General features: G+C 42.6%; 1 protein-coding gene across 1 annotated transcript in view; it reads right to left on the bottom strand.

Moving 5' to 3' along the window:
- Positions 1-22,068, bottom strand: part of GRK4 (G protein-coupled receptor kinase 4) — a 72,161-nt gene that overhangs the window by 29,984 nt on the left and 20,109 nt on the right. The window contains 6 exon segments of the mRNA XM_082611064.1: positions 276-416; positions 3,459-3,522; positions 4,522-4,614; positions 7,811-7,911; positions 14,685-14,762; positions 17,605-17,717. Of these exon segments, the coding sequence (XP_082467190.1) occupies positions 276-416; positions 3,459-3,522; positions 4,522-4,614; positions 7,811-7,911; positions 14,685-14,762; positions 17,605-17,717 (590 nt within the window).

Genomic DNA, 22,068 nt, shown 5'->3' with positions numbered 1-22,068 from the left:
TGGGGCGCTTCGCCAGTGAACAGTCACTGCCAGACAGGGCGGCGGGGGACAGCAACAGATTCATAACAAATCGCCACTGTTTGTACATATATGTGTCCAGAGAGGACTGAACAGGGAAGAAGAGGGCTCCTCCCGGCACCTCTCCCCATGAAGAGTCAGGACAGCAAAACCCCGCACACGCTCAGCTAAGAAAAGGCACAAACCCAGCAGCAGGTCTGCTGGAAAAATGCCGCTTATCCTGCACTCCACAGCGAGGACGGAAAGGAGATACTTACTACAAATCTACTGTGCACTTTTTCTAGGATTCTTTTTTCATTGAGAGCCATAGCTTCCCCTTTCCTCCTCTTTATTCTTTTCTTTTCTAGCTTTTTACAGGCATACATTTTTCCCGTGGCTCGCACTTGACAGGCACAAACCTAGTTTAAAAAGAGAAAAAAAAAAGCTTATATCTACCTGACAGTTCTTAGGCTACAAAAAGAAACGTGTGTTCTCCATGACAATTCCCTCTGGTAAAGAGAAGCCTATGGGATCTGCTGAGTCAAGACCACTGCAGTCATGGTCACAGCAGGGTCCCGAGGCAGCTCCTTCTCTCACACCCTCGGGTCCCCATCTACGAAGGTAGCTGAGGCCACCAAGGGCTTTATGAACTCGAGGATGGTGACAGTGGAACTCATTCACATGTGATCCTGCTGCATCTGCTTAATTTAAATATGTCTCCCTATTTCTTTCTACTTTTTGTACAAGAATAAAAGTTTTTGAGACTAAATACTCTTGATTTTTAAAAAAATTCAAGAATAAGTATAAGAAAATGTACTTCATAGAATCCATAGACTTTCATGCCTTTATCTTACTTAATTAGTTCTTAAAGTAATATTTATATGTTACCTCACATTATGAAAATTTTCAAACATAGACAAGTGGAGAGAATAGTACAGTAGGCCCCCAGGTACCAGTCTTCCAGTTTCCAGGCTATCAACGCCTGGCTGTCGTGTTTCCTCCGAACCCCACCCACTCCACACCTCAGACACACACACACCTCACAGACACACACACACACCACAGACACACACACCCCACAGACACACTCGCCACAGACACACACACGCCACACACATGCACACAGAGGATTACTTTAAAAGTGAGTATAAGACATGATATAATGTTATCCATCAATATAATAATTTTGATGGTAAAATATAAAGCTCATTGTGGAAAATATTGAAAGTATTAATAAGGACAATGATAAAACACCCAAAATTCCAAGATAACTATCATTAATATTTTGCTGTATAAGCTTCTAAGTGCCCCTTTGTACATGTATGTGCAAGAATATATACCTTGCTCCCACACAACCTCTGGCTTTTAGGGAAAATTGGGCTTATGTCACAGAATAGATAATATTTTATAACCTCCTTTTTTCACCTTACAGTGCGACTATTTTCTCATCATTAAACGTTCTCCAAATATGTGACTATTCCAAAATTTATTACATCATTTTCCTACCACTAAGTCTCTGCACATCTCTTTATCGTTAACTTAAGTCCCTTTAGGTGGAGTTGCCAAATCCACTTGGCCTGAGGCAAAGGCGTCAGACACCGCAGGACCAGCAGGACGCAAATCCTCAGCGGCAACTCACAACAACCAGTGAAGCAGGGATCAATGTCCCCTCTGAAGGACGAGACCAAGGTGGGGAAGCCAGATCACACAGCTGGAAGCGGTGGCACAGGAGCTTGACCGCAGGGCTGCATGGGTCCTAAGGACGTGCTCTCTCCACTGCACTATGCAGCCTCCGAAGCCACGCACAGGGATGCCCACCCGGCTCCCCTTCCACTGCGCCTGACTCAGGACCCTGCAGACCTGCTTTAGACGACTTAGATCTTAAGCGAAAGCACTGCTGTTGACAAAATAAGACCAAAATGTTGGCCTTTCAAATGCACTGGAAGAGGTGGCAGTATTTGGAAAAAGTAAATGCACTACTGGCATTCGGACTGAAAGGACCCTGAGGCTGTCTGTCTTAGTCACAGGGTTCTAACAGGCATTCCGAAGAGAAATGGACTATTCGCTCCCCTCCGGGACTGATGCAGCTACAGCACATCCAGAACAAGTCTGTGAAAAACCACAATGGTTTATTTGTCCATACAACCATCTGTCTGGAAACACACGTGACTGTGTTGAAGAGAAATCTATAAGATCATAAATACACCAAGGCTTTTCACAACCGTTAAAACTTGCTAACGTGTTCCCACTGAGTTCACTGTTAAAACTTGTGTGGCCAGAGCTAGAACTTCATTCTTTTGTAAACACAAGACCCATGTGCTTGAAACCTTCCTCTGCTGTTTACAGAGTGTGAGCTCTGTCCTCGCAGATGGAGAGGGGCAGGATGGCGTGAACCCAAGCGCTCCAGGAGCGACAGAGGAGGGTCCCCACAGAAGTGGCTGCTAGGAAGGGTTACAGCAAGCATTTGGCCGGGTGATGCACAATGTCCTAAAAGCTCTCCAGAATGGTATCAGAGAACAACGCTGCTGACTCTCCCGGGGCAGTGGCCACGTGGACCAGTTTCTTCCCACGTCAACTGCGAGTGGATGACAGATCTCCCTGGTGGTGTGACACCTCTGGGGCTGGTGCTCTAATTCATGTTAAGGGAACTCTGGTGGCTTTCGCTCTGGCCTTCAGTTGGAACTTGGGAGCACACCTGATGCAAATCACACGCAGACAGTACAACGTGCTCTGACTGGACACACACTCTCAGCTCCTCTATGGCTCGCCTGGGTCTGGGGACTTAGAAAGGCTTGAACTGAAAGTGACCACTCCAGATACTTAGTGAGGCAACTGACATCTGCTTAAGTCACCTAAGCAGAACTGCACGGGACTCTCTGTCCGCCTACCACAGTGGTCTCTATCTAGGAGTGCCATCATATTTAAAGACCATCTCTCATGAATTTGTGGGTAGTTTCTTTAGGATTTTCCCAAATGTACACATTTTCTGACACCTTTCAATGTAGGTGTAAGGTACATACATGTCCGGAGTTGAGTTAAATGAGCATATTTAATAATATACTTTGTACTACGTGAACTTTTAGGCTAGTCCTAAATTATGGAAATGCAGTAACAGAAATTCCACCATATGGAAACAGAATAATCTTTTCAGTCAGGACAACCTTACTGAGCTTGAACACTGAACATGAGAAAACAACTTCAGAAATATGAAGTGAAATGTAAAATCACAAGGATAGTGAATCATTTTTTTTTCCCGGATCTCTGAATTTTTTAAAAGCTTGTACCTTCTGCTCAAAGTTCAACATTAATTCTCATGGTTGCTAAAATTATTCCCAAAACACACAGTAAGGAAATGAATGTATTGGTAACAGTCGATACATTACCTGAAGATCATGCTTTTCAGTTACCTTGCTGTCTACTTTTCTAGAAGTATTGCTCATAGCTGGTCACATACTACTTACCTCTCCAAATCCGCCTCTTCCTAGAACTCTGTAATGTCTAAATGTGTTCTTTGTTACTGGTTGCCTAATTAATTAAAAAAAAAAAAAAAAAGCTTAAGGCCTCACATCACACTGCTATTTTGAAAGAGAAAAGCCAACCTAGCTCTTGTCCTAGCCTGAGTTAGGGAACCCCACTGCTCCAAGAGGGTGCCCAGGGCAAGGGTGCTTATGCTCAGGGACTGTGGCGCCCTCAGTGGGGCGGCTTTTAAGAGACAAGCACGTCAACGTTTAAAATTGGTTGAAAACACTGAAGATAGTTGCAGAAAGTCCAGTTATCCTTACTAACTAAACACAAGCCCGCAGCCAGCCCACCCTATGAAATATTTCTGTGTTCTTCGGCATGGCTCTTGGGGCCTCTCAGAAAGCTGCCGAGGGAAGTGACCTCGACAGTGAGCTGCTTTTTGAAAAAAGAACCTCAAAGGCGATGTTTACACTAAAGCCTCAAAAGAAACCTGTATGAACAAGAAGTGGAACTTTAATAAATCAATAATAATTGTAATGATAACTACAATAACAGTAGTGGCGGCTAACGCTTTCTGAGCACCTCGTTTGTGCACCAAGCACTGTGCTAAGCAGTTTACACACATTCCTCCGGTGACCCTAGCAGGCCAGGGGTGTGGATTCTATAATTACTTCTCTTCTCTTACAGAACAAGGGCCTATAATTACTTCTCTCCTCATACAGGCTATGTCACTGCCTGAAGACACACGGCCAGTAGGAGGCTGAGCAGAGGCTGAGCCCGCAAAGACCCAACCACCACATCGGATACGTTTCTGTGAATCTAGGATATGGTTTACTGTGTAACTACTGTACCAACAGGGCTAACTGCCATTTTAAAGAGAGAAAAGAGAGTCCCCTGGATCCAAAGAAACTGTGTAATGAATATTCATAATTTCTGTACAAAAATGCCACATACAACCCAAGATTTCCAATAGTATTTTGACAGATGGAAAAGTATACATAAATCAGTATGCAGTGATGGAAGTTACTACTTGTTTTTACTGAATTTTAAATTAGAACATACCTTTCCAGCCATTTCCACTGTAAAAATCGAGAAAAATATGAGCTTTCTTGGTATTCTTCAAATGATTCTCCACTTAAATAGTCATGGACAATTCTAGAAAAAGTTTTTATGCAATTATGTACATTTGTTGCATTACAAAATGAAAACAAGTGTGTTTTAGTGCATAAATGAGCACTGGATATGGGAAAGGGAATCATTACACACAATTCAATACGTTGAATTTTGCAGTTACAGAATTCCACACTAGTTTCTAATGCTACCAGTAAAAATATGAAGGCAAGAATTCAAAACAAATAAAATCAATTTACCTTCCCAAAGTCAGAGGTTCTTTTTATGTATATGAATATTAGTGAAATAATTACTTGATAAAAATAATCTACCAGTAGAAAGACAAGAGTTTAAAATATATTCAGGGACTTCCCTGGTGGCACAGTGGTTAAGCATCCGCCTGCCAGTGCAGGGGACACGGGTTTGAGCCCTGGTCCGGGAAGATCCCACATGCCGCGGAGCAACTAAGACCGTGCGCCACAACTACTGAGCCTGCGCTCTAGAGCCCACGAGGCACAACTACTGAGCCCACGTGCCGCAGCTACTGAAACCTGTGCACCTAGAGCCTGTGCTCCGCAACAAGAGAAGCTGCCGCAATGAGAAGCCCGTGCACAGCAACAAAGAGTAGCCCCTGCTTGCCACAACTAGAGAAAGCCTGCGTGCAGCAACAAAGACCCAATGCAGCCAAACATAAATAAATAAAGAAATCTATTTATTTTAATAAATAAATAAAGCACTCAATATATTATTTTATGCTACACATTTCTTGAAGAAATTGTATGCAATTGGCCATGCTTCTGATATTTATGATTTATTATAGTAGTAATACAAATTTTACTTGGGGAGTAGATGAAGGACAGAATGCAGCCTGTCATTTAAAATGGCTCTTTACTCAATGAGTATTCGCTGAGTGAAGGCAAGCACTGTGCTGACGCGGGGTGGGGGGGGCGGGGGACATCACCTCGGGCCGTGCTGAAGGCTCTGACAGCTGGTCAAGAAGCTGCCTAAGTCAGCAGCCAGCTAAGAGCCAGGTGTCACCAGGGTTCCCACGGCTGCACCGGGGGGCTGCAGCACATTGACCCTGGGCCAGGAGGCGGAGGGAGATGGTCTGAGCTGAAGCAGAGTCACCCCGATGGAGAGAGAAAGGAGCCATGTCCCGGGCACGGCAGAGTCCAAACGGGAGCGATCACAGCCGCCCGGAAAGCTGCTACTGAATGGTAACTGAGGAGGCTTTGGGGATAATGCCAGCATCCACACTGCTTTTAGAATTCTGAGCAAGTCATATGATTTGCTTCACTTGATTTTGCAAAAAAAGAAGTTATTCAGATGTTCTTGGATTGACCAATGTTATAGCACAGTGATTCTCAAAATGTGTTCTGAGGATCCCTATGGATCCCGAGACCCTTTCAGGGGGTGTTCAGGAATGAAACTATATTTATAATAGTACTAAGACATGAATTACCTTTTTAAAACCCCATTCTCACAGAAGGGTTTTCCAGAGGCCACAAGACAGGTGACAACGTCTTTGCTCTGACGGATAGTGGAACGTCTGTGTCATTTTATTTCTTAAGAACATAACGCACACAAACAACAGCTCTTTGGGTCCTCAATAATTTGTAAGAGTGTAACAGGGTCCTGCGATGCTGCCACACCAATCCTAGAACTGAACTTGTCCGGAGGCCAAGCCGTCACTTCCCAGTGGGGTGAGGACAGGGCCTGGCCTTGCCTCTGGGGCTCCTTTCCATCGAGATCATGTGGGCAGCTCAACTCCAAGCCTTTCTGAACCAGTTTAAGAATTCCGACACTATCAGCTCAGCTAAACCATCTTTATAAAGGTACTTAGGTGTCTCCATGAAGGAACAACACAAATACCAACCGATTCTAATACATTTGTATATTTCAGTGTATATACATTAATAAGGTTAATGACTATAGTCAACTTACCAGTGTATCTCAATTTCACTTCCCAATGCTCCTTACCTCAAAAACAACAGACTCTGCTCCAATGCCCTATTCTGGCAGATAAACCTACTGCACACAAGTTTTAAAAATTATGACATTTAAAACTGTGCATCAGTTCAGCATTGGTTTTTAATATGTTCATCTTGATGACCCCCACTAACCATTGCGTTGTGCTGATTCTCACCACAGCTTCATGTGGAAAACAGGGAGCATAAAGGAACCATTTATATTCATTATGCAGCATCAGGATTCTGGGATCCAGAACGAGAAAAGAAGGTTTGGGGGGAAACAAAGGTGTAACAATACTGAGATGAGACAGAATAATAGAAAACACTGAAACTCCTAGATTATACATGGTATTGTGCTGAAGTCTCCAATTAGCCGACACCTTGCAATAGCCGATGGTAAATGGCCATTAATAAATACCTAGAGAGTGAGAGTCATCAGTCGAATGAACTAAATCAAACAGAGAGATGCCTGGGTATCAACACTCGTTTAAAGATTAGCAACTGTTAAGTCGACGTCTTGAAATTTACGCACAGAGAAGGCAGAATTTCTGACCAGTCTCATACGTGCAACGCCCATGTTTGTCAGTGTCAGGATAGAATTTCAGGGTCAGAAGCTGGAATAGGAAACAAGGATCCTCTCCAGAGCTCTCAGACACACAGCCCTGCTGACACCCTGACGTCAGACCCTTCGCCTCCAGAACTGGGAGATGGTGCACCCGCTTCCTCAGCCACCCAGTGTGTGGCACTTCGTCACGGCAGCCCCAGGAAGCCGACACTGGTCCTGACAGCAGGCTCTCAACAGACATCTGTTGAGTGAATGGATGAGTGACAGCCGAATGTCTGTGTAAATATACAAATGACTCCATGTTTTGGGCCAGGTCACCTCAGAAACCATTCTTTCTTCCTAGTACACAAGGAAGCTGAATTCAGCCAATGTGTTCTGGCTTAGGACTTTCCTGTCCTTATTGCAAAGATCTGCAGAAAAGATATTTTCAGCGAGGGCCAAGGTCTAAAAACAACATTTTATGGGACTATTTTCATCCCAGAACAAGCACTGTGGAAGGCTGTGCCGAGTGGCCAGGGCAGCAAAGCCACGCTCGTGACCGGGCGCTCCAGTGTGTCATTATGTCGTGTAGTTGTCACTCTTCACCTGCCTTTCTGGTGAAGGGGACCACCGTCGCCTGGAGAGGACACTCACGCAGAGAAGCTGCTGTGAGCCCCGTCTCGGGCGGAGCCCCAGGCTGTGTGCAGGGCGAGCTCCATCCACTCACCGAGTGCACTCCTTGAAGACGTCTTGGGAAGGGTCCTCCTGCAGCTGTAGTCTGCACTCCTGCACGACGTGGGCCGGTATTTCTGGTAGAGGGGTTGCCGAACTCTTAAGACAGCACAGACCAAATGCATGACAATTAGTGATTTCATAATTTACCAACTGAAAACAGAATCTAACGCTTATTGTACCACGAAGTATATGAAATAACAGGTCAGAAGGCCACCTTCACCCTTCACCCCAGCCTCATTCTCCAGAGTTCAGTGTGTCACCTGTCTCTTCAGACCATTCCTATGCAGGGTCCCCAAGGGATATCTGCACACCCATCTTCACAGCAGCATTATTCATGGTACTCGAAAGATGGAAATAACCCAAGTGTCCGTCAATGGGTGGAGAGATAAACAAAATGTGGTCAATCCCGACAACAGAATATTATTCAGCCTCAAAAAAGAAGGAAATTCTGGGACTTCCCTGGTGGTCCAGTGGGTAAGACTCCGTGCTCCCAATGCAGGGGGCCCGGGTTTGATTCCTGGTCAGGGAACTAGATCCCACATGCCACAACTAAGAGTTCACGTGTCGCAACTAAGAATTCATGTGCCACAACTAAGAGTTCACGTGCCACAACTAAGGTTCACGTGTCGCAACTAAGAATTCATGTGCCACAACTAAGAGTTCACGTGCCACAACTAAGAGTTCACGTGCCGCAACTAAAAGTCTGCATGCCACAACAAAGATACTGTGTGCCACACAACTAAGACCTGTCAGAGCCAAAATAAATATAATAATTTTAAAAAGAAGGAAATTCTGGGCTTCCCTGGTGGCGCAGTGGTTGAGACTCCGCCTGCCCTTGCAGGGGACACGGGTTCGTGCCCCGGTCCGGGAAGATCCCACGTGCCGCAGAGCGGCTGGGCCTGTGAGCTATGGCCGCTGAGCCTGCGTGTCTGGAGCCTGTGCTCCGCAACGGGAGAGGCCACAACAGTGAGAGGCCCGCATACTGCAAAAAAAAAAAAAAAAAAAAGGAAATTCTAATACCTGCTACAACCTGGATTAACCTTGAGGACATTATGCTAAGCGACATAAACCAGTCACAAAAAGATATACTACATGATTCCACTTATATGAGGTCCCTAAACTAGTCAGATTCATAGAAACAGAAAATAGATGGTGGGTGTCAGGGGCTGAGGGGAGGAGGAAGTGGGGAGTTAGTGTTTAATGGGACAGAGTTACAGTTTTGCAAGATGAAAAAAGCACAGGAGATGGATGGTGGTGATGGTTGCCCATCAATGTGAATGTACTTAATTCTACTGAACTGTATACCTAGAAATGGTTCAGATGGTAAATTTTGCTTTTTTAATCATAATTAAAAATGTAAACACACACACTCAGAAATACATGCATTTTTCCCTCATAGAAATGGGATAAATATATATACAGTTTTGTAAGTATATGATGAATCCTACAAAGCTACCTTGCCTTCTTTAATGACTACATGGTTTCCCAGAGCATGGGTTTCTGTTCCTCTTAACCATTCTAGTTGCCAGTTTTCTCCACTGCAAACACCACTGCCATGAACATCTTTGTACAATTGTGTTTTGTTTTTGTTTTTAGTTTTTATTTAAATTTATTTATTTATTTATTTATTTTTGGCTGCGTTGGGTCTTCATTGCTGCACGTGGGCTTTCTCTAGTTGCGGCGAGCGGGGGCTACTCTTCGTTGCGGTGCGCGGGCTTCTCACTGCAGTGGCTTCTCTTGCTGTGGAGCACGGGCTCTAGGCGCACGGGCTTCAGTAGTCGTGGCTCGCGGGCTTTAGAGCGCAGTCTCAGTAGTTGTGGCGCACAGGCTTAGTTGCTCCGTGGCATGTGGGATCTTCCCGGGCCAGGGACTGAATCTGTCTCCCCTGCATTGGCAGGCGGATTCTTAACCACTGTGCCACCAGGGAAGCCCAGGATATACACGCATTTTAAACGTTGATATTTATTGCAAAATTGCCCTCCAGAAAGGCAATTTCCTAATCACTCTACATTCTCGCCAATATGTCCCCACGCACCAGTTTCCCATTCTCTTAACCCTCATCCAGAGGATTCTGGAAAAAGAAAGCACATAGCAAAAAAACTTGTCCAGATTTATTGAAAAAAACACACAGATCACATTCAACTGTACATTTAATTTGTCATTAGAAATGAGCAGTGCATTCTACACTCATTTCTGCCTATGGTATAGCTGAGTAACTACAGCAAAACTTTGCATTTTCTATAAATCAAAGCAGCTATCTCATCAAAGATGCTGAACTACTGATAGACATATACAACAAGTAGACTCACATTTTCCCCCCAAAACCAATAATATTGTTATAACTAATAATGATTAATAGCTGTCATTTTTTTTTTTTTCTGGTACGCAGGCCTCTCACTGCTGTGGCCTCTCCCGTCACGGAGCACAGGCTCCAGATGCGCAGGCTCAGCGGCCACGGCTCACGGACCAGCCGCTCCGCGGCATGTGGGATCTTCCCAGACCGGGGCACGAACCCACGTCCCCTGCATCGGCAGACGGGCTCTCAACCACTGCGCCACCAGGGAAGCCCAATAGCTGTCATTTAAATTGCCTAATACAAGTGAGGCATTATGTCACTTAGCCTCATAAGAACCCGAGGGAAGAAGCTCAAGGAGCTACAGACGTTCTTGTACAGCCACAGCGAACAGTGGGGGAGCCAAGCCTGAACCATGCTCCCCTGAGACCAGTTCCTTCCTACGCGGCAAGGCTGTGATGAGGATAAGAGGGATCCATTCACTCCACCATTTCAGAAAAGAAGTTTGTTCACTCATTTACTCAACAAATACACATTGTTCCAGCCTAAGGACAAAACAGAAAACAAGACAAAATTTCCACAGAAGACAAAGCTAAATTCCCACGCTTGTCTCAAAAATACACATTTTACAGAAGTTGCTCTCAGTATTCTCCATAGTATTACTGCCCCTCCAAAGGTCTCAATTTCCTGAAGCTAAATTAAATAGCAGGTTAGTTCTATTAAGACTATTTAATGATTTATTCCAAATAGTGATCCTTTTTCAATACCTTAGAAAACATTTATATTAATAGAAATGTATTTCCACAGAAGGGAAAAGCAATGCTTCTAGTCCCCCATGAGCGGGGAAGCAAGGTAAGCTAAAGTATAGCAAGCTAAGGAATGGTACCACTGGCCAGATGCTAAACATAAGCAAAGTGGGACACAGACATCTGCAGCGGCTTTAAATTAAGGAACAAGAATTATTTTTCAGAAAAGGTAGTCACACAGGGAAAATTTACCAAATGACTCGGTGCCTTGCTTTTTAAAGTTCTGGACACCGAGAACTCTGATAGGGAAGTCCACTGATGGGGAAGAAGAGGTGGGTGGATTTTGCAGATATATGCTTATTTTTCTCTGTTGAAAATATACATCTTTATTGGGTTGTCTTTTTATTGTTGAATTGTAAGAGTTCTTTGTATATTTTGGATACCTGATCCTAACTGGATACTGGACTTGCAAATATTTTCTCCCATTCTATAGGAGGCCTTTTATTTTCCTTTATAGTGCTCTTTGAAGCACTATTTTGATGGAGTCCAATATATCTGTTTTTTTTCTTTTGTTGCTGTCCTTTTGATGTCATATATGAGAAACCACTGTCTAAATCAAGGTGAAATGAAGATTTATACCTAAAAGATTTTCAGCTAAGATTTACACCTTAGAGATTTCCTCTAAGAGTTGTACAGTGTTAGCTTTTACATTTAGGTGTTTGATCCATTTGAAGTTAATTTTTATATGGTATTAGATAAGGGTCCAACTTCATTCCTTTGCATGTGGATATCCAGTTGTCCCAGCACCATTTATCGAGAAGACTATTCTTTCCCCCACTGAATTGTGCTGGCAGCTATACTGTAAGTCAGTTGACTGTTTCTGGACTCTCGATTCTATTCTATTGATCTGTATGTCTGTCCTTATGCCAGTACCATACTGTCTTGATTACTGTAGCTTTGTAGTAAGTTTTGAAATTGAGAAGTGTAAGTCCTCCAACTGTGTTCTTCTTTTTTAAGATTGTTATAACTATTCTGGATCCTTTTAGTATGTGTATGAATTCTAAGATCAGCTTGTTAATTTCCTCAAAAAAAAGGAAGTTAAGATTTTGATAGGGATTATATTGAATCTACAAGTCAGTATTAAGTCTTCTAATCCATGAACATAGGATATCTTTCCATTTTATTATAGTTCTTCTTTACTTTCTTTCAATGGTGTTTTGAAGTTTTCAGTGTATAAGTGTTGCACTTCTTTTGTTATGTTTACTCCTAACTATTCTATTCTTTTTTGTTATTGTAAATGGAATTGCCTTAATTTCACTTTTGGATTTTAATTGATAGTGTATAGAAACACAATAGAATTTTGTATAGCAATCCTGTACCCTGCAACCTTGCTGAACTCATTTATTAGCTCTAGCAGCTTTTTTCCCCTAATGTGTGTGTAGATACTCAGGACTTTCTATATACAAGTGCTGTGATTTGAAATGTGTGCCCCCCAAATTTACATGTTGAATTCCTAACCCCAAAGTGATGATATTGGGAGGTAGGGCCTTTGGGAGATGCATAGATCATGAGGATGGAGCTCCCATGAGTGGGACTGGTGCCCTTACAACAGAGGCTCCAGAGACACCCCACACCTCTTCCACCATGTGAGGACACAGCAAGAAGGTGCTGGCTATGAACCAGGAAGAGGGTCTTCACCAGAAGGTGACCATGTTGACACCTTGATCTTGGACATTCCAGCCTCCAGACCTGTGAGCAATAAATTTCTGTTGTTTATAAGCCACCCAGTCTGTGGTATTTTGCTATAGCACCCTGAATGGATTAAGACAAGATCATGTTATCTGTGTATAGTCTTACTTCTTCTTTTTCAATCTGGATACATTTTATTTATTTTTCTTGCCAACTGCCCTAGCTAGAACTTCCAGTACAACGCCAAGTAGAAGAGATGAGAGTAAACATCCTTATTTTGTTCCTGATCTTAGGGGGAAAGCATCCGATCTTTCACATTTAAGTATGACGTTGGTTGTGTTGTGTATATGTCCTTCACCAGGTTGAGGAAGTTCCATTCCACTCCTAATTTGTTGAGGGCTTTTATTGTAAAGGAGTCTTTGGATTTTGTCAAATACTTCTTCTGCCTTTTCTGAGATCATCATGTGAGTTTTTTTGTACTTTATTAATATAATGTATTATATTAATTTGATTATCAGATATTGAACCAACTTAGCATTCCTGGGATAAATCGCACTTGGTTTTGGTCATGTTTTTTTTTGTTGTTGTTTCTTATTTGTAAATTAAGTTTGGCTGAATTTTAATATTTGGGAATCTTGAAAAGAAAACTAAGAATGACTGAGTGAAAGGATAAAGAAATATAAGACTGAACACATACAGTCTTGCCTTACTTTTAGGGGCTTTAGGTATTCGGTGGTGTTGAAATTTGAGTAAAGGAGTTCCCTTTTTGATATGTAAAAGAAAGAGATTTTTGTTGTTGTTTTTAAAGAAAGGACAACAAGAAGATAAACTACAATGGTGATGTCACTCATTGTCATTTTTTTTTTTGAGTAAGGCAGAAGGATAGCTTCCCCCAGTTGACAAGGAAAAACAAAAACAACAACACCATCTTCAGGCAGCCCAGAGACATCTCACTACTACTGAGCCACAGATGGACATCTGCTGTTCCCTCCTGCTTCTATACTTGCTATATCCACCAGGATAACTTTTCAAATTACGTCTTTCTCCTTCACAACCTCTCTTGCCATGTGAGTATTTCTTCAGGAAAGGTGAAGAAGGAAAAAGAAGTTAACAAAAAAGACTTTAAAAACTACATAAAGGAAACTTCTCTTCTATAGCTCCCAATTAGTGTCCTGGGGGTTCCTACAAATATGTAGATGCTGTGAACACCTGTGTTTGAAAAGAATGATCTATAGCCAAGGTATTGAGGCCGGAGGCTGGGGTAGACCCAAGCTTTGGAGTCAAAACCTATTTGGGTGTGAATCACATCTCTGCCAGCACTGGCTATGGGAATATCTTTGTGCCCGCTAGAAAGTCCACTGGTCTTTCCCTCTGGCATTCAATCTTTATGAGTGAGCCCCCCTCCTTGATGGCCCTACCACCTTCATTAGCTACGTTCACAATTGGAATGTTCTGAACCCATTCTCACCACACTATTTTCCAACTACAGTCTCTCCACGTTTGATTCCTGGCTCAGGTACTTACTAGTTGTGTAATCTTCGGTAAGTCATTCACCCATTCTGATTTTCAGTCTTATCATGTGAAAACAGACATAATAATGCACCTACCTCACAGGTTTGTTGTGAGCATTAAGTAATGTGTTACATGCACAAGGCTTAGAGCAGTCCTCACTACATGTTAGCCATCACTCCTCCAACTCTGCAACAGAGTTACCTGCCCAGGGTTTAGGACTTCTAACGGCCTGCAAAAAGCAAGCCATATGGAGGGAAGCAGGTTACAACTCTAATTTCAGGGACACACTAAACTGTAAGAACCAAGTGACTCAAAAAGTATAAAAACGAAGACCCATTAAAGCTTTTAAGAGAAAAATGTTATTTTCAGTCCAAGAGAAGAAAGTAAAATTCTCTAAGCCTATATTCTGTTTGAGGACACATAGAAACTTTAAAATTCTTTAAATCAATTTCCTAAGAGATTTAATTATTAGTTTCCTCAGTGAATCGAAAGAAAGTGCAGAAAAGGAACATTTATAAGAAATTAAAGATTTTAACACACTTATTCCAACTAAGTAAAGATGGCTATGCACACTGATTATTTAAGTAAGTTATTGACAAATCTTTACGCTACAGAAGAAAACACACCTCCTCAATGAAGAATGTGTCTAAGACCAGGAGCCCACAGTCTCTTCTGTCCTCATCAGCAGCCACTTCATATTCTGCCTGATTGCAGCAATGAGAGAAAAGAAAAATGTTAGCTAAGCTTCTTCACGGACTTCGTGATGTTTCAAAAATCCTCTGACTTGTGGAATTGACTTGGTGCCCTAAGAACCAGAGAGCAGCTCAATTGGTCAAGTGTCTGCAGCTCTTCTTTGGAAAACTAATGGCCATGAGGGGAAAAAAACTTTTTTTTTTTAAGGGATTAATAAAGTAGTAAAGTAATACATTCCACAATGCTCTCTACATCATACTGTATTTTCAGCCATTAAATGCGGCCAAATAAAATGGAATAAAATAAACAGCTTGGGCTATTCTAGGCAACGGCATTTTAGAGGGGTCCAAGAGGCACTTGGACACCTGCATGCAGTGCTCCCAGGGAAGTCAGACTTGGCAATACCTGAGCAGGAGTCATTCACACACAGGTGTCAGGAGAGAGACCCTAGGAGTGGATGACACCAGGCAGGCCAGAAAATGGAGAAGTCAAAAGCAGCACCTGATCAATATCTAAACATCCATAAAGGACAAGCAAGGAGGAAGAAACAGAAAAGAAAACAGAGGAGAGATCACAAAGGCCTAGATAAGAGAATTTCAAGAAGAAGGTGCTCAACAGTGTCAAGAGCCACAGAGCCTCAAGCATGAGGAGGCCTCAGTGAAGCCCCGATTTTGCAGGTTGGGGCCTTAGAAGAGCAGTGAAGCTAAAAGTCAGATGGAGCTGAAGAGAGAAGGGAGGAAAGGAAGACCCAAGGAAGCTGATCCACTGAACACATGAAAGGGACTCCAAGACAAAGTGCTGTGGGTTGGAGTCCACCCTCAGCCCTCATTCCGTACCCTTCTCAGGCCCAGCACAGGGGCCGTGACCACCAGGCTGACCACCCGGCCAGAGCCAGCTCCACGCTCTGTGTTCAGGGGATGGCCCTCACCAGCACACTGACTGGCACACTGTTCAGCTCAAGCCCCGGGAGCTCTGGACACTACACGGCAGGCAGTTAATGGGAAAGAAAGCTGTGATTCTGTGATGGTCTTTGGACACGTGCCAACTTGATGGGCACCAATCTCCAGTTACTCAGCCGTTAACCTAGTGTTGCTGTGATGCTGGTATTCATACAGTAGATGCGATCAGAGTCTCTATTGGTTGGCTTTAACCCTATGTAATCTGTGTGGGCCTGATTCAATCAGTGGAAAGGCCGTACAAACAGAACTAAGGCTTCCTAGAAGAAACTCTGCCTGAGGACAGCAGCTTCACCCCATTTCTGCAGAGTTCCATCCTGCCCTTCCTGATGGTCTGTCCTGCAGATCTGCAACTTCCCTAGCCAGATCTCACAGTCATGTAAGCTAGTTCCTTGCAGTAAATTTCTCACTATGTATATCTTATTGCCTTCATTTCTTTCATCGGCCCCTGACTGATACAGACGCTATTAATTCACTCAACAAACACGAAGCAGGGAACAGGGCACACAACCATGTCAGGGGCCATGAGGGGGAGATGGATAAGATGCCCTCTCTCCGCTCAAGAAGTTCAAAGAACCTGCCATCACCCACTACGAGGAGAGTCGGAGCAGTGAGTGCTGCACAATGGCAGGGGCAGGCGTGATGTATTCACCCACTCGGCTATCATCCAAAAGCAAAACCTGCTGCACCTAGTAACTAACAGGTAGGACAATAGCAGAAGAGTTGGCTGTGCACCTGAAACTAACACAACACTGTAAATCAACAATAGTCCAATATAAAATAAAACAAAGAAAACAAAGAAAAAACAGATTTAAACCTAAAAGAGAGTTTTAACAAGGCAGTTTAGCCATTTTAGAATAAAGAAGAATTGTAGGTCCCTAAATTCTTAAAATACAGCAGCTTGGCAACTAGAACCCACACATGAAGACGTATCGACATTCTAGTCCCCAACTCAGTAGGCTACTGCCTCCGGGTCCACTTTGAAACAGGACTGCCCCCTTTCCCAGTCCTGCCTTATCCCATCAAGGTACCAGGAAGGAGAGGCCTGGGGAGCTCCAGGGGGTAGGAAGCAAACAACAAAACTGGCAAGAGCCTCAAACGGTTTTCTGAAAAAATACATTACAAATACATATTTTTAAAAAGCTATGTCAGGGGAAAAAATGAATAAAAACTCCAGGATATAGGATAGTACTCTGCATACAACAGGAGTCAATACATATTTGCTGATGTAACTAGGACAGGCTAAAGCAGAGAGAGGAGGTGTCACAATCTTGATGCAAATAACTAAAAGTAAGAGAGCCTTTCTATTAAATTCTACCAATCTTCCGTTAAGCTGTTGCTGAATTTCATAGTTTTGAAACTTCTAGGCTTGCCAGTGGTATCTCTAAAGTTTCAGAAACACAAAATTTCTTTACCTAAAAGGAAATCACAGTAAATACCAAGCTGGATACACAGGAATGTGGGAAAACTTATAAATCACAGTCAGTTCCGTTTGCTGCGACCACGCTTCTTGCACGAGCTTTCTTCCCTCCGCGTGCTTCTGGGTTAAAGGGTTTTAAGTACACAGTGTCGCTAGGGGAAGGCAGGAAGGGGGCCTTTCAGGCAGCGGTACAAGCACACCGTCTTAATCAGCCCTTCAACCTTCTTACAATTTAAAGCAGCATGTTTCAAAGTTATGTAGCAAATACCTTTGATCCTCCAATACTTGACATGTAATCTATATGAACTACCACTTTACCCACTTTACCCAAACCAAGATAACATGACACACCAAGACAATAGTTTATCCACTCTTACCTCACTGCCAAGGTCTAATTAACTTAGAGAGCGCACATCTTAGTCTTCAGTTTTCAAAAGCACAAGATTGGGTGGTTCAACACTGAGATAAATTACTTACCACTGCATCCAGGAATTCAATGCACCTCTTTAGATCATGCTTTGTATTACAGAACTGCCTGAAGAGAAGTCTTCCAATTGGCTGCTTGTCACAAAGACTGCTATACTCCTTCTCTGGGTGAAGAGGGACAAGAAACAAACAAATATAAGGTTTTCTGAACCTTACTGCTTCTACCTGATACAATAAAAGTAAAAAGCAGTAATTGCAGTATTATCTTTGAAACCAGTGTTTTGTTTACTAATTTACACTGGGTTATCAAGAATATTTAAAATTGAAGTGCCAAAGGCAGCTGGAAGAAAAGGGGGGGGAAGGGGGGAGGGGTGCTATTCCCTGGGGAAATGAGGGAAGATGACTGGGTCTGCCCTTCCACTGCTTCAACCACTCTGTGTGTTTGGCACAAATTACATGCATGTGAAATATACCACAGGAATGTACTAAATTAGATTTTTTAGAACTCTTTTTCATCTTGATACCTTTCTATTCTTTTACAAGTTAACAAATATTATATATGCTTAATGATTTTTTAACTTTTTTTTTTCTTTTTGGTGGGATAATCTGTTGCATACCTTACTTTACCCCAAACACTGATACTGTTTTGAGATCAAGGCACTAATATTTGGTCAAAGTGTCATGAGGGATATAAAGCAAAATCTTATGTTCAAAATAGGTTCATTAAAACTTCAGCAGGGCCTCCCTGGTGGCGCAGTGGTTGAGAGTCCGCCTGCCGATGCAGGGGATGCGGGTTCGTGCCCCAGTCTGGGAGGATCCCATATGCCGCGGAGCGGCTGGGCCCGTGAGCCGTGGCCGCTGGGCCTGCGCGTCCGGAGCCTGTGCTCCGCAACGGGAGAGGCCACAACAGTGAGAGGCCCGCATACCGCAAAAAGAAAAAAAAAAAAAAAAAAAAAAAAAAAAACTTCAGCAAAGACTATACTTTCAGAGATCATTTGATTCACTTTGTTATACATCAGAAACTAACACAACATTGTAAAGCAATTAGACTCCAGTAAAGATGTTAAAAAAAATAAAGAAACTTCAGCAAGAAAATCAGTTGCTCTTTTAGCAGTGCCTCTGAAGTTGAGCATAATTATGTCCAAGTACTCCTAAAATAGCTCTAAAGCTGAAGAATTAAATGAAATTCATGAAAAGAAAGCAAGCCATAACAGTATCCTCAACTAAAGGCTTTATTAATGTCAAGTATATGTAGGAACTAAATCCTGTTTTGGGTCACTGGAGTTTGCACATGGAAAATACAGGCAAGGATATAAACACTTTGGTTGCCAATGCACAACTGCTTGATTCAACAAATATCTTGCCAATGCACAACTGCTTGATTCAACAAATATCAGCACCTGTTTTGCAAAAATTCTACAACCCACTTTGTCTAATTTTGCTACCACATTTTACTTTAGGGATACTCACTAACTACGTTTAAGAAACAAAAGACACAAGGCAGTCAAAAAGTGATGTTTTTAAAAAGTTGAGAGTTTTTAACTCTTTCCTCCCAAACTCAAAGGTTCAGAAATGTTCCTGGTTTCCACTGAGGTAGATGGAGCTTAGGTATGCCAAACTTCTTACCCAGCTTCCTACTGAAAGGAACAAAGACAAAATCACAACAAAAAGAATGAAACGTGATCTGGAAAAAGAATACGAGGCACTCTCAAGAGTGAGAAATTTGAGGATTACCTGGAAGAGAGAAAGCCTATGGGGCTGGATTGTTAAAGGAACCACCAGCTGAATCTGCAGAGATAAGCAGGTCGCCCAGGTGTCTGGGTCCCAGAAGCCGCTCCCAGGCCTGGACACAACTGCGGACCAAGGGACTTCTTCAGGCTGAAGCCACTTGGCAGAAAGTTGGGACCCCAGGGGGGAGGCAGAGCACAGCTGAAGAACTACACACTCTGCTGGCAAAGTGGAGCCATGCTGTGGCCACTGGAACGCAGGCCCTGTCTGCACGGCACCCCGCTGACACATCCGCCTTCCAGAACACCATTCAAGAGAGGGGTACAACCACAGAGGAAGCCAGGCCGCCACCGCACAAAGAAACACAGCCCTTAATATAAACCTGAATAATAATTGCATGTCTCTAGATACAGGGGAAAAGCAGCAGGTAAAAACTAAAACCAAAACCAACTAACCAAATAAACAAACAAAAAAAGCCAGCAGAAGAACTGACCCAGGAGAAAAGGTAATTCAGGCAACAGAAAACTTACCTTTTAAAACCCTAATTAGTATCCTCTATACTAGAGACTGAAGGGACTGCTAGAACATAAAGCATGAAAGAAGCAGTCACAGAACAAGAGTGTGGGCTTAGAAATTAAATTAAAATATGATTAATGACAAAACACAGTGGGATGGGCTGGATAGTACTTTGCATGTGCATAAAAGCATGGATGTTTATCTGGATAATAAGGAAATCTCCTAAAATGAATGGCAGGGACTTCCCTGGTGGCACCGTGGTTAAGAATCTGCCTGCCAATGCAGGGGACACGGGTTCGAGCCCTGGTCCAGGAAGAACCCACATGCTGAGGAGCAGCTAAGCCCGTGCACCACAACTACAGAGCATGCGCTCTAGAGCCCGCGAGCCACAACTGCTGAGCCCGCATGCCGCAACTACCGAAGCCTGTGTACCTAGAGCCCATGCTCTGCAACAAGAGAAGCCACTGCAATGAGAAGCCCGCAAACCACAACGAAGAGTAGCCCCCGCTCGCCACAACTAGAGAAAGCCCGCACACAGCAATGAAGACCCAACGCAGCCAAAAATAAATACATTTTTAAAAATAAATTAATTAAATTAAAATTTAAAAAGACTGATCAGATTTTCAAAAAGCCTTGGTGCCAGACTAAGGAGTTTCTCTCTCTCCTAGAAGGAACAGATAAAAATAATAACTACACGTAATATTTTTCACCTCTTACTGCATGCCACTATGATTGTAAGTCCTTTCCGTGTATTATTTCATTTGAACTTCACAATAATACTTACAAGTTGGGCATTGTGAGGACAGCAGAGACCTTATGGGACCTGCTCACTTCTGAGGGTCGTCTGGATCTGGGGCCGTGGAGGAGACGGGGGCAGCGGGGCTGGGACAGGGGGATGGGGCAGGGGACCAGCCAGCGGATGAGCAGCTGCTGCCAGAGGGAGGTGGTGAGTGTTGGAAGGAGAGGCCAGCTTCCGGTGACAAGTGCATCTCAGAAGGCGACTCACTCCAATTCTGAGTCCCCTCGTGGTGAGGAGACAGCAGCAGGAGGGAGCCTACATTCTTAAAATTTACGTTCTTAAAATGGTCCTTTTGGTTATGTATATTTTACCACAATTTAAAAAACATTTGTACGTGAATCACTGTAGTCACTTTATTCATAACAGACCAAAAATGAAAACAACTCAATGTCTATGAAATGCTGAATGGATATATAAAGTGTGATATGTCTATACAATGGAATATTATTTGCCAACAAAAAGGAATTAAGTTCTGATTCATGATACAGCATGCATGAACTTTGAAAAGATTACATTAAGTGAAAAGAAGCCAGTCACAAGAGATCACATAGTATATGTTTCCCATTTATATGAAATGTCCAGAATAGGCAAGTCCATAAAGATAGAAGTAAATTAGTGGTTGCCTGTAGCTAGAGGTGGGGGAGGGAATGGGGAGCGGCTACCAATGGGTATGGGATTTCTTTTGGGTGATGAGAATGTTGTAAATTGAAAAATTGATTGTGATAATGGTCACACAACTCTGAGGATGTATTAAAAAACATTGAATTGTACACTTTAAATAGGTGAATTGTATGGCATGTTAATTATATCTCAATAAAACTGCTTTTTTAAAACATAATGAGGGAAAAAATGTAATGACATTAAAATGGCTGGATAGGTCTTTGGGGAAAAATACTCCCACTTTATACTATCTGAAATTAATTTTGATAGTTAAAATATTTAAACTTCCTTAAAAAGGAACTATAATAGTACTAAAGAAGAGATAGATTTTGAAAAAAATTATCTTAGGGAGTAAAGGAGTCCTCCCTAAGTACAACATAAAGCTCAGAGACTAAGAAGAAAAATATTGATATAGTTGTCTATATACAAAATTAAAACTGCCATATTGAAAAATACTGTAAGCCAAGAGGCAAAAAGCATGATATAAAATGTATTCACAATGAATATAAAAGGATAACTCCTTTCATATATAAAGAACTTTTAAAAATGAATTCGAAAAAAGCAAATTGAAAAAACCCAATGAAAATGCTCAACCCCATCCATAATTAAAACAAGAGACCACTTTTCAAATTAGTTTAGTAAAGGTTAAAAACATTGATAACGACCAGTGTTAGCAAGGTCATAGGCAAGGGTAAAGCTATACAGCCTTTTTGAAGGGTAATTTGGGAACATCAAAATTTTGAATGCACATACCCTCTGAACTGGAAATCATGTCTCTAAAAAAAATACAGTGCTTCCCTGGTGGCACAGTG

This window comes from Mesoplodon mirus, assembly GCF_964341445.2.
Source record: "Mesoplodon mirus genome assembly, chromosome: 2".
NCBI lineage: Eukaryota > Metazoa > Chordata > Mammalia > Artiodactyla > Ziphiidae > Mesoplodon > Mesoplodon mirus.
The sequence above is the reverse complement of the archived record's forward strand: the minus strand, read 5'-3'. Positions and strand labels throughout refer to the sequence as shown.